This window comes from Gekko japonicus, unplaced genomic scaffold, assembly GCF_001447785.1.
Source record: "Gekko japonicus isolate JY-2015 unplaced genomic scaffold, Gekko_japonicus_V1.1 scaffold37, whole genome shotgun sequence".
NCBI classification, from domain to species: Eukaryota; Metazoa; Chordata; class Lepidosauria; order Squamata; family Gekkonidae; genus Gekko; species Gekko japonicus.
This window is the reverse complement of record NW_015171503.1, coordinates 905286-918047: the sequence shown is the minus strand read 5'-3', so window position 1 is coordinate 918047 and position 12762 is coordinate 905286. Positions and strand designations below refer to the sequence as shown.

Genomic DNA, 12762 nt, shown 5'->3' with positions numbered 1-12762 from the left:
AAGTTTTCATCCTCGGGAATGTGAATGGAATGTGCTACATCAGCTCAAAGGGTTCCTTCGTAAGAGCTGTGAGAACAGTATTAAGCTTCCAAGTAGGAAACCTATGTCTCTGTGGAGAATCCTTGAATAATGCCCCTCTGAGGAAACGGCGAATGTGACGGTGCTGAAAGATGTTAAGGCAATTGTACTGGGGCAGGACCAAAGCCAGGGCCACCATCTGTTTCTTGAGGGTCGCTGCCCTGAGATCGCTTACTAGACTGTCCTGCAGGAACTCCAGTAGTGATCTAATTTCTGGATGCAATGGATCAGCCTTTTTCCACTGAGGCCATCGGACAAAGGCCTTCCAAGTAGTAGTGTAGATCCTTGAGGTAGACTGCCTTCTAGAGGCCATGATCGTATCGATGACTGGCTCTTTATAGCCTTGTTTTGATAGCTTGTCCCTTTCAGTCTCCATGCGGTTAAGCAGAACCACCATGGTCTGGGATGCCAAATTGAACCTTGAAGCAGCATGTCTTCTGAGACTGGAATGGTTACAGGAGTCACCACCATCTCCGGTAGCGACATGAACCAAGGATGACGATACCAGTATGGTGCCACCACTATGATCTCTGCCCTAAGAACTCCTATCCTCCAGAGAAGCTTGGGAAGTACAGGAAGAGAAGGAAATGTATAGAAGAGCCCCTCGGGCCAAGGGAACAGAAGGGCATCCGTGTGTAAGTATTTCAATCTAGGATAGCCCTCCAATCCCCAATCTTTTTGGGGACCGTGAAGAAGATGGAGTAGACCCCGGTCTCTTGTTTGTTTACAGGGACAGTTCTATCGCCTGAATGTCCAATAAGTGATTTGTCGTAGATCTGGTTCTGTCTCTCTTTATTGGGTTTTTGTGTATAGGAGAGACGATGAAACGCTGAGGTGGAATTGAATGAAATTCTATCTTGTATCATTCTGTGACAAAGTCTTTGTCCAGAAGTCAGGATGGGAGGTGGATCCCCGAACAACTTGCCTCCCTGAAATGGGTATGCTGTGATGATGGCATTAGATTGGTAATCTGTAGACCAAACTCTTAGATGATGCAACTGGCGGCAGCTGCTGATGCCATCGCCCTGGAAGCAAAGACCATGGTGTCTAGTGTGGCATCAGCAGTATAGGAGATGGCTTTCAAGATCTACTGGCACCGTCCAGTAGTCTGCGGTTGCTGCCTGATTAACATCTGTATCAACTTATGCATCCACACAATGATTGCTTTAGACACTGTGGGTGCTGCAGCTGGCATATTGATTGCCATGGAAGTGGCCTCATGTCCGTCTTCAGAGAGCAACCCAGAGGACTGCATGGCAGTCGCTGGTGCATCAACCACAGGTACCTGCAAAAGATCTGAAGCAGATGATATCAAAGGGTACAACTTTTTAACAACCCCTGGAAATGGTTGGTTTGTTATTTGCTTCGCAGACTCTGCCTTCACATAGAAATCAGGGAAGGTTATTTCTGAGCAATCAGCTGGAGGAAAGAACTCATCAGTGAGCTCTGTGCCATCTTTCTGCCCTTGGGCATTAGCACTCTTGTCCCCTGCCTTTTGGGGTCTCTGTATATTGAGTGCTGATAGGGTCTTAGACAGCAAATACTGAAAAACCTTGCCCTTGAAATATTTAAAGGACTGGTCTGAGACAATCATTTCCCCCTATTCACCATCATTACATGAAAATTCCCCCCCTCCTTTTCACTAGAGCCATGTGAGAGGCTCTCTCTCTCACATGAAGGCGGATCAAATAGGCAGTGCTCCTTGGGGGACCCTTTTTGTGCAGCTTTGGTGGGCCACCTGCCTCTGTTCTTGTACCTCTGAGGAGAGGGGAAGGGGGAGGAGGATATAGTAGCCCCATGGCCCCCTGATGTGCAGAAATGTGCTATTTCCTCCCCCATGGCTCTTATAAAGAAGGCCATCACATTTGGAAACAAGGGGACAGACCTGGGATTGCCAACATTACCGCTCTGCAACTCATCATCTTCCTTGTCCCCTTGAGCATTATCGGCACAATCAGTTCGATGAACCCCACTGAACCATAAGTTTCGGGGTGCGCCATGTGCAGGATTAGGCTCTGCTCGCCGCTCTGCAACTCGTCATCTTCCTTGGCCCATTGAGCATTATCGACACAATCATGCCTAGCTCGATGAACCCCACTGAACCAATGGTTTCGGGGTGCGCCATGTGCGGGATTAAGCTCTGCTCGCCATTTCTGTCTTAAAGCATAGAGTAGCCAGTGGACTCCAAAATGGCCATTGAGGCTGGTGCGGGCTCCGTAAATGCTGCAGGGGGGTGCAGCTGTTTGGCACACTTTGGAACACCATCCTCACCTTGCTCTCCTGGTTGAGCATCGGCCACCGCCATGGCCCTCTTTTTTGCTGCACGGTCTCTTTGTCTCCAGGGAGCCCAGCAGCATCTACCTCCAGAGTGGAGAGAAATCCATTGCTATCCTCTCTTGATGCCATGGAAGGCGGTCTGGGAGATCTCCTCCCATTAAGAGAGCAACCGGCCCGGTAATGCTCAACCTCCAAAGGAGGAGGGGGGAAAAGAGGATAACATATAGGAAGGAAAAAGAAAAGGATTTTTAAAAAGTTTCTTCAGAGAGTGGGAACAGCAAAGACGGAAGGAGAAAGTGAAAGTAAGTTAACTCAGAAAGACAGGGTTAGGCAGAGCCTACACCTACCTGCTCTCCCTTCTGAGGCAGGAAAAAAACTGAGCCTAGGGTGACTCCCACTAAAGGAAACAGGAAGTAATTGAAATTAGTCCTGCCTCCCTAAGTGATGGATGGGAATCACCCACAAGATGTCCTCCACCTCAGAGGGAGAACATTCTCGGTGCTGTAGAGCCCAGTACTGAAAACGTTTGCCATTCACTGTGAACCAGAGAAATCTTCTGTGGGATGGATGGATGGGTAGATAGGCATCCGTAAGGTCTATTGATGTTAGGAAGTCGCCCTGTTGTATATTCTCCGTTATGGACCTCAACGTCTCCATGCGAAATTGGCTGAGCTTGAGGAATCTGTTGAGGAATTTGAGGTCCAACACTACTCTCCATTTCCCATTTTTCGAGGGGGCCATGAAGAGAAGAGAGTATACGCCATGTCCCACCTCTGGGGGTGGAACCGGTTCTATCACCTGGATGTCGAGTGAATGTTGGATCGCCAACATGACTATAGACATTTTGTTGGGTCTGTTGGAGAATGGTGACTGGATGAACCTCTCCAGTGGGAGGCTGAGAAATTCTATGGTGTACCCCAGGGATATCACGTCCAGAGTCCATGAATCTACCTGGGAAGCCTCCCAGCATGGAAGAAAATGTGTAAGACATGCTCCCACCAGATAGCTTTGGCAGTCATACCTGCTTAGGTTTGGCATCTCGGTCTGGGTGGTTGTTTCTGTTGAAGACGTGTCTGTTGAACCTGGAACTGGAGTTGGTGGGACCTTTCTTAAATGAGGACCTAGAGCCTTCCCAGTTGCTTTTCTTTGTCTCCTGGCAAAAACGCGGCAGTGTGTTGGGTACAAAAGGAATGTGATCCACGCCTGTCAGAATGACGCAGGGATCTGGGCATTGCTTTCTTCTTCTCATATGTTTCTACTAGAATCTTGTCCAATGATTCCCTGAATAGGCAATCACCTTGAAAGGGGTAAGCAGAGACCATGCACTTAGAGAGGAAATAGGCCTGCCAAGCTCTGTGCCACAACAGACGTCTGGCGACTGCGGTAGGCAAACATCAAGATGTCCAAGGATGCATCTGCTGCAAACGATGTGGCTTTAAGGATGTGGCTGGCTCCCTCCAAGAGTCTGAAATCATTCTCTGGTAGTAGCTCTATCAGTTTACGGATCCATACAATGGATGCCCTAGTGGCGATAGACGTTGTCGCAGCAGCTCTGACCATCATTGCAACCGCCTCATAATTTCTCTTGAGTGTTGCTTCTGTCTTCTTATCCACTGCATCACGAATGGTGCCATGGCCGTCTTCAGAGAGTAAACCCGTAGACTGAAGTGCCGATACTGGGCCATCTACTGGAGGTACCTGTAAGAGCTCATTAGTGTAATTAGGTAAGGCATATAGTTTTGTAACAAAATGAGGAAATTGAGTATTAGCAGCCAGTTTGTCCCAGTCAGAAGTCAATTGGCGTTCAATGTATTCTGGAAAAGGGAAGACCTTTTACCTTTCAATTTCAATTATTGCATCAGGAGGAAAGAACTCAGTGTCACCTGTGGATCTAGATTTAAATTTTCTCCTTGACACCCTGGCTTCCTGATCAGCAGCAGAGTCCTGGGTACACAGGGCCATAACTGCCTTGGTTAGGAGAAATTGGTAATCTTCACTCTTAAAGAATCAGTTGGATTGTTCAGGGACCTTAGCTGGGACCACCTCCTCATCAGATAGAAATTCCCCTTCCTCTCTCTCTTCAGGCTCAGAGTCAGAGGAGTCAACACAGGAATCCCTAGCCCTCTTCCTATGGGGAATGGCCTTCTGGGATGCCTTTGTGGGCCAGGGGCGACTGGGCTGATCATGGTGCTCCTTAGGGGTGATGCCTACTCTAGAGCAGAAGGAGGAGACCTCCTCCTGCATGGCCCTCCTGAAGCACTGCATCATTTCCCTGGAGATAGACCCTTTCCCAAGGCTGGGCACGTTACCCAACTGGATTGGGTCTCCTTAGGAGTCAGTTGCCAGATCAGGTCCCTGGTCCCTCTTGTTGTTCCTTTCTGTGGCTGCCTGTGAAGGCGGGAAGGTATTGGAGCCCCGCTCCGCACTTCCAAGATGGCCACCGGGCAGGATCAGGAGCCCCATCGGAGCGGCGGGCTGTTCAAGCAGGCGACGCTTCTTTGTCCTCCACTCCTCTGCTTCGTCCTGCTCCCCTTCGCGGGCAGCATGAACAAGCCGCGGGGGCAAGTCGGCCCCATTGGTGATCAGGTGTTGAGCCACTGCGCCGCGCAGCTCAGCTTCCTCCTCGGAGAGGAAGGCATCGGTGTGCTCCATTGCCGCCATCTGCGTGCTCCGTTCCAGTGGAGGCAAAAAGGCGGGAGTCAGATTTTTCAGAGTCCCCAAGGTGGGGAAGCAGAGAAAGTAACGGAGGTAGAAGGAGATATGCTGCTACTCCCTAGGGAGGCAGGAACAGAACTGAAGGGGCGGGTTATTCCGAAGGCGCCAAAGGGAAGAAGAAAAAATTGTTTCCAGCCTCCCTATAGGAACAATGAGAATAACCCACAGAGATGTCCTCCGCCTCAGAGGGAGAACACCACTCAGCTGTTTGATTTAAATGGCTTCAAGACATTTAACCCCCTGCTCTCTACTCCCTCTGAGCAGAAAGCAGGGTTTTAAACTTTAAATGGCCCAGAAACCTATATGAACAATTCAGAAATGGCATATTCAGTTGGTTCAGTTTGCGGTTCAGCCATGAACAAAACCACAAAAATATGGTTCATGTCCATCCCCAGTATCAAGCCCCTGCCCAAAAATCACAAAGGCAAAGTAAAAATCTTTCTATCAGTACACTGAGGGGGAATTTATGTGGAAGAAAATTTTTTGCTTGGGTCTGAGAGGAACAACTCCATCTCACCAGTGTAAGAAAATGAGAAGGACATGCAACACATATAGCAAGCTACTTTTTCCTCTACTTTAATTTTACACTGTAGGTCTTTGCCACACAAATGTGTGTAAAGATCGTGTAAGGACCTATTTAAGGTAGAAAGGAAAGGTAAGGTTAAAAATAATGCCACTACCACCCATCATGTCAATATGAGAAGGGAAATAAATATGGGGGAGCAGAACAGAATTATCACTGCAGAGAATGCAGATGTACCTTTGAAGAGGAGCAACGCAGGCATTTAAGTTGTATGCATACTCTGCTTCCTTCTACCTTAGCTCTTCAACAGTCACATATTTGGCCTTGGGAATGATAGTCCCCCCTTCTCGCAACATGCTTTGGGCAGACTGTTATGGGGGTGGGGGGGCACCAGGCATATTTACAGAGGTGGGGGAGCACTAGGCATAACATTTTTCACTATTTAAATAAACTTTGAGATCTATTCCAAAAGGGAAGGTGTTTTCATAAATGACAAGGGACCCAGCCAACCAGCACTGCCCAAAGCTTGGCTGAAGAAGGGGAGGTCTTTTATGACTGACACAAAGTCCAGTCAATTAGCCTGCCTTCTGCAAACCCAGTTTCTGTTCTATATATCCTTCTTGGAAACTGAAGGAGAAAAGTGTCCCGCCCTGCAAATCTGGTAATTAGAAAGTGAAACTGAAGGGGGGGGGGAGGTAGAATTATATGCCTGGCTTTTTTATGAAGCTACATCCTAGCCAGAGGAAAATCCAACAAGTTGGAAGAGATTCAAGAGTGTTTCTTTAGAGCATGGTTTATACCACTTCCAAGTGGGATTATAGTAACATCAGCTATTACACCAATATGCTCTTTTCCTAACCACCCTGATGAAAGACACAAGGTTTGCACATGCAAGGCAGTTTGTTCCCTGGAGGCCACAGTAAGAATGTTCTACTGATTTAGAATTAATAGTTCACTCTACCTCAAGGTACTTTTTATACAACATGACCTGAAGAAGTTGGTACCTTTTATATAGTTTCAACACAGGAAATGACAAATATTATGGGGCAGCATAATTTAGGCTAGATTATTTATGCAATAAAACTTTAGAAGAACTCTGTCGTATTAAAGTTTTCCAGTAAGTGTGGCATCTACCAGCCAACACTGTATACTCTTATGCTGGCATGCAAATGCCACAAGGTGCTTTTAAACATTACAGATAAGAGTTTTCAGGTAATCAACATACAGGGTAAGCATCATTAGCTCACAACATCTTGCTTTAAAAATCAGATTAAAATACAGGAAAACCTCACAGTGTAAAGTGAAGGAACATGAACTTAAATGATCAGTTCCAACTTGTTTCTTGCACCCTTAAAACCAATTACATAAATGCAATGTCTCTTCCACCATACAGTGAAAAGAATCTGAAAATCCAAAACAAAACTTCCTCCCAGCCTCCCCATAGGCTCCCCATAGGCTTGCCACAAGATCGCTAAATGAGAACCCAAGTGGCATATTATCCAGACTACAGGAATTTGGTTGAGTGAAATCAGATTCAAACCTCTACTCAGTCATGAAAGTTGGGGGGAGATCAGGCAAAGTCAGGCTGTCTTTCGTTAACCTATGTCACCAGGTAGCTGTGACACTCTCAGCTCCTTGGAAGGAACAACAGAATTAAATCCAACCAAAACATATCTGCAAGGGAGCAGCAAATAACCACACAATTTGTATGTGTAAAGGAGGTCTGAGTATTTCTTAATCAGTCACACTTGTTGATCTAAGGCATTACATTTGTGACCACCATCTACACTGCATGTCAACTGCTGTACTGTGCAAACTCAAGTTTTCTGTCATAATACAGCACCCATAGCATCAAGTTCTCCATTTAAGACCATCTGGTCTATTCTTCTGTCTAAGTCTCAGCAGCACTGATTTTTTTATATTGACCCCTATTTCAAGAATTGTGTATTATATACGTAAGTGTACACAAAGCCATCATCTTACCAAACTTCTCTTACCTCATCAGGCTTCTCTGAAGAAGTAGTGTTGCACGGAGCTGGTGGTATTGTACCTCCCATGCTTTACAACAAAAAAGAAAGACCAGTTGAGAAGAGTTTTCTGTACTGTTCAGATAAAGATGAACATTAACAGCAGAAATTTTCAATTAGGTAAGACATTGCTGGGAATAACCACACAAACTCTTTTACCTTGAGATGAATTAACTCAATTTGGTTTCTTGCACTTTCAGGAATTTTTCAGTACTGTCATTAAGGGGGTCTAAGTAGCTTCTTGTCAGATCCTGGAAGCTAGGCAGGTGGGAAACTGCTAAGGAAGTCCAAGGTTCCTTCACAGAGACAGACAATGGCAAACCACCTCAGCTCATCCCTTGCCTGAAAACTCAATGGGGGTCACCATAAATCAGCTGCAACTTGACAGCACCTTGCACCACCACCAAATAACTTCTGAAATATTACCAACTGGTTTAAGCTTACTTATCTACAGCAAAGACAGATCAACTGGCAGAGCTCACTTCATAGGCAAGAAGTCCATGGCAATTAAAGGAAGGAACACTACTAAATAAGGCTGTGCATTCAGGTTTCCCAGAGTAATGAAAAATATGCACCATGTATTTAGATCTTTGCTGAAACCTTTGGCAAGGCTTGGGGTAAATTATGAAATAACACTCACAAGACATTACTAAATCATTATAAAGTACTGAGCTAGGAGCCATTTTTATTACTGCACATAGATGGATATTAAGCAGCCTGATCCATTTACTATCTTCCAGTCCAGGAAGCATGCAAAAGATGCCTGGGAGCATATCTAGAACAGGCCTGAAATTCCACATGTCCTGTCCTACTAATACTAGAGGAACTATCCTCAACACAATTCTTTTTTCAGCCCACCCTAAAATACAAACTTGTTCAGGCTAGAAAATGCTAGATAAACGAAGACCACAACCCCAGGATACACTAACACCATAAGGACTCTTTCTGTAATGTAGAGGGGAATGCAGAATAACCTCAACAATATTTTTGTACAACAAGAACTGCAGATGTATGGCTTGTGCTATATTCTGTTCCACATTTTCATTTGTTATTCTTGAAGCACCTGCTTTGTTTGCCCTAGAACGGAGAACAAATGCTTCAATATATTCTTATTACAGCTATGTACCCTGTCCCTTTTTTATAGAAAAACACTTCTGTATTGACTTCCGGTTTATGGCGCCACACTAGCGGACGCGTCTCCCGGACCTCCCCGGGGAAGTGATCCGCGTGCCAGCGGTTGGGAGGGGGGGCAATTGTTCGCCGCCACCCCCAGAGAGCCTTTGCGAAAGGCTCCCAGCCATGGGGCTTTTGAAGGGTGGCCACTTCACCAGCACGTTGCTGGAGAATTGAGGCGCTCTTCCCCCCCAACGGTCCTGCCGCTGCTGCATCCGTAATGGAATCAGAGCCGCCAACCGGGACAAGTGTTGGAGATCAGGCGTATAAAACGTACCTTGAGCGAGGTCTTCGGACCATCAATGAACTGTGAGTTGAGTTAAAGCGAAATGGTGGGAATTTAAAAGAAAGCCCCCCTGGGAACAACGAGACGAGCGAGCAGGGGAGGGGCCCCTCCCATACGCCTAAAAAGAACAGTGATTTGCCAAGGGAGAGCTGAAGCAAAAGCATTGAAATCTGTTTTAAAAAATCAACCAGAGCGCCAATAAGTGTTTGGGCGAATTTCAGAGACTTTAGCAAGTTCTTTAAAAAAGTAAGCAATCCACAAACATGGCGTGGAAAAAAACAGAGAAAGACAAACAAGCAAAAGTGAAACCACCGGGGAGCATGAGCCCCCGACCGGAAGATACCACTGAGTTTTCTAAACTGTTAGCGGACTCTTTGCGCCCTCTACTGGACCACATGACTAATATCAATCAGCAGCTGACTGCTTGAAACCAGAATCTTGCCGCTCAGCAGCTCCAATTGACTGAAACTACAAAAAAGCCAGAGCAAGCAGCTGAGAAAGTGAAGGAAATGGATGCCAAATCTAAAAAGGTTAAGAAAAAGGTTCAAATGCTGGAAAAGAAGTAAGCTTCAGACGAACTTCAACTTTTGCAGCTGCAAATGGAGAAAGCTAACCTAGTCCTCCGGTTCCAAGGGGTCCCGGAAGCAAAAGAGGAGAATCTAAAGCAACTTTTGAGCGACGCGCTAGCTCCACTTACAGATTTAAAAGCGGAATATCTTGAAAGCTAAATGGATGTGGTTTATAGAGCCTATTCCATGTATATCAAGAAAAATAATCTGCCTGGGGAGATAGTGGTTGGATTCTCGAAGAGACAGAACCTGAAAGCAACTACAGGAACACCCTTGAAAATTGGAGGCAACATTATCAGGATTCTAAAAGATATTCCATTTGAAATAAGGAAGAAGAGGAAGAAGTATAAACACTTGATTCTGTTTTTGCAAACAAACAGCATTCCCTACAGATGGTTGACCCTCCGAAGGCGTCATTTTCAAACTGCAGGATAAAAAAGAAAAAATTGACTCTGTTTCTAAAGCGCGTGAGTTCCTGAGACTGCAACTGGGAGAGTCAGGTGAGGATGGCAAGGAAGAAGACAGCAAACGTAGTGATGAAATGGACTCTGCTACTTCCGAAAAGGACTCTGCCTCCGAAAAGGGGGCGGCAGCCCCCAAACGAGAGTATCAACTGAGGATTAGGAAAGATAAAACAAAATGAAGGCTGAAGGACTCTGATCGGTGCCTTGAAGATTTTAACGATGCTCTTGTGGTTCTTTTTTAAAAAAAACAGTTAAGCTAATGGTTTTAAAGAATAATATAGCTGAATCGACCATGTTCAATGTAATCTTAGCATTTTAGACTAACACTGATGGCAAGCTTTGTAATGATCTCCTATACTTGGGTTTTTAGTGGTTTTCTTTCCTTTCTTCCATATATGTAGTTTCCCCTTCCCTTTTTTCGTTGTAGTTTATAGAAAAATGCAATAAAAATTCCCCTACAGGGGGCAAAAAAAGAAAAGAAAAACACTTCTGTGTTGGAAAAAACAACAATGACATACAGTTTTCTAGCAAGAGAATACTTTGGCAAAATGTAACTGAAAGAGAAATCACAGAAGTAAACCTTTTATTCCTGAAGAATCTAGGAGGCTAAATACCAAACTAAGACATTTTCAGTGTCACCCTGAAAAGAACTACACCCTTATGCCCACTGACTTGAATTGGCTTAGAAAGGTGCAATGCTGCTCAGATGACACTGTTTTTAACCAACTGATAACTTTTCTTCACAAATAAGTTTTGAGATTAACACTTCTGTTTCCCATTCTAATTCAGAGTTAAGCACACCTAAACCTACTAACTTATATGGCCATATGACACTTAACTCTGTGCAACACTGGGCTGTTAACCAACTGATCCAAAGTAAAAATCACTTCACAAAAACAAAGAATGCGTACCTCAAATAATGTACCTTTACCAACTCTCTCTGAAAATCCATTAGGTGGTCATAGTGACAGGGTCATGGTGCTACCTCAGCTCAAGCTCTTTCAGCATCCCCATGCATGCTTTTTGCATTACCCTAAAATCATACTTCCATTCCATTGAAGAAGTTAATGCTAACCCAAACCTGTTTTTAAAAAAATTAGAACATCCCTTGGGTCTTTGTTATGGATTATGAAACAGTAGTTTTGATTTCTTTCTATTCTTGCCTTGTACAAATGACAACCACTATCTTAGACATTCTTGGCAACACAACATTAGTTACTTTCAAGCAGTATCTGACATAATGAATTGGATTTTCAAAAGAAGAGCCTGGAAAATGTTGACAGCCATTTTTCCTGCTGTGCAGATTGAGATAGGTAATCCAGTTAAGTGCTTTAGGACCTATAATCATGCTTACACAAACTGGCCACTACATGTAACATTAGTTACAAAGACATACTAACCCAATCCTATGTTATTTAACAGTAATTTAGACATACTAATTTTGCATTGCGTAGATTGGAACGATTAATTTGACATTGGAATGATTAATTTGACAAATGTAGTTCTATTTCCCACACAAAAACCCAACCTAAACAGCACAAAGTTTAAAGCTACTTCCAAGTGTATGTTGTATTCTTACACAGAAAGCACTTCTGAGAAGAAAATGGAGTGACAAAACCATACACTTGTCATGTGCAATACATAGATTTAATTGTTTTGTTGTTGTTCAGTCGCACAGTTGAGTTCGACTCTTCGCGACCCCATGGACAAGATCACACCAGGCCCTCCTGTCTTCCGCCGTTCTCTGAAGTTTGCTCAATTTCATGTTCATTGCGTCTATGACACTGTCTAACCATCTCATCCTTTGCCGTCCCCGTCTTCTTTAACCTTCAATCTTTCCCAGCATCAGGGTCTTCTCCAGAGAATGCTCCCTTCTCACATTGTGCACACATGCTAAGAAGCAACAAATGACCAAGGTGCCACAGCACAGTTCAAAAAGTTAAGAAGACACCCACACAATCACCACAAATTACAATACATTTTCCTCCCCATTCTTTTCCTCACACAAGAGTACTGCATATGAAAACTAAAAATATTCTAAAGTAGTCCTGAAGTTAGGAGGTTTACAGATCATATGTTTTCTCTTAACAGCATGAAATCCTTCCTTTACGAAAAACCGGGAAAGGGAGCGGTGAGGAGAAGAGGAATTAATAAGGAACAAGAGAAATGAAAAAAGAGTAATGACACGATGAGACCTCCGGTTCAGGAATTCGATAATAAATTCTCCAAATGGATTCAGAAGAAGGCAGACAAGAAAAGAAACAGCAAACGAAGCGGAAACCAGAAAAGACTGCCAAATACCCTCGATTCCTTAGTAGTTATCTGTGACTTTTCAGCAGTACAGAACTCCCACCCCCACAAGGCACTCATCCCCCAAACCCCCTCCCACATTCCGGAAACGCTCCCCTAGCTGCCCTGCAAGCGAGACGACCGACCCCCAACCTCTGAACAAGACTCAACCCGAAAATTTGCTCTCCCCCCCCTCCCCCGGGGAAATAGCTGCTCCCGTAGCTCTCCACCAGAATGAAGCGCCTTGATCCAGAACTCAGCCCTGCAAACAAGTGCGACTGTTGTAGGTACGAGAGGAGGACAGGATGCGGGCGGGCGACCCCGCCTTCCCCACCTTCCTTCCCAATCCCACCACCACCAC

The 12762-nt window shown here is 44.9% G+C and overlaps 1 protein-coding gene across 1 annotated transcript in view; it reads right to left on the bottom strand.

Annotated features, from left to right (window-relative positions):
- Positions 1–12762, bottom strand: part of ST13 (suppression of tumorigenicity 13 (colon carcinoma) (Hsp70 interacting protein)) — a 33656-nt gene that overhangs the window by 20515 nt on the left and 379 nt on the right. Inside the window, exon 2 of the mRNA XM_015419175.1 lies at positions 7591–7651. Coding sequence (XP_015274661.1) covers positions 7591–7651 — 61 coding nt within the window. The remainder of the gene's footprint in view (positions 1–7590; positions 7652–12762) is intronic.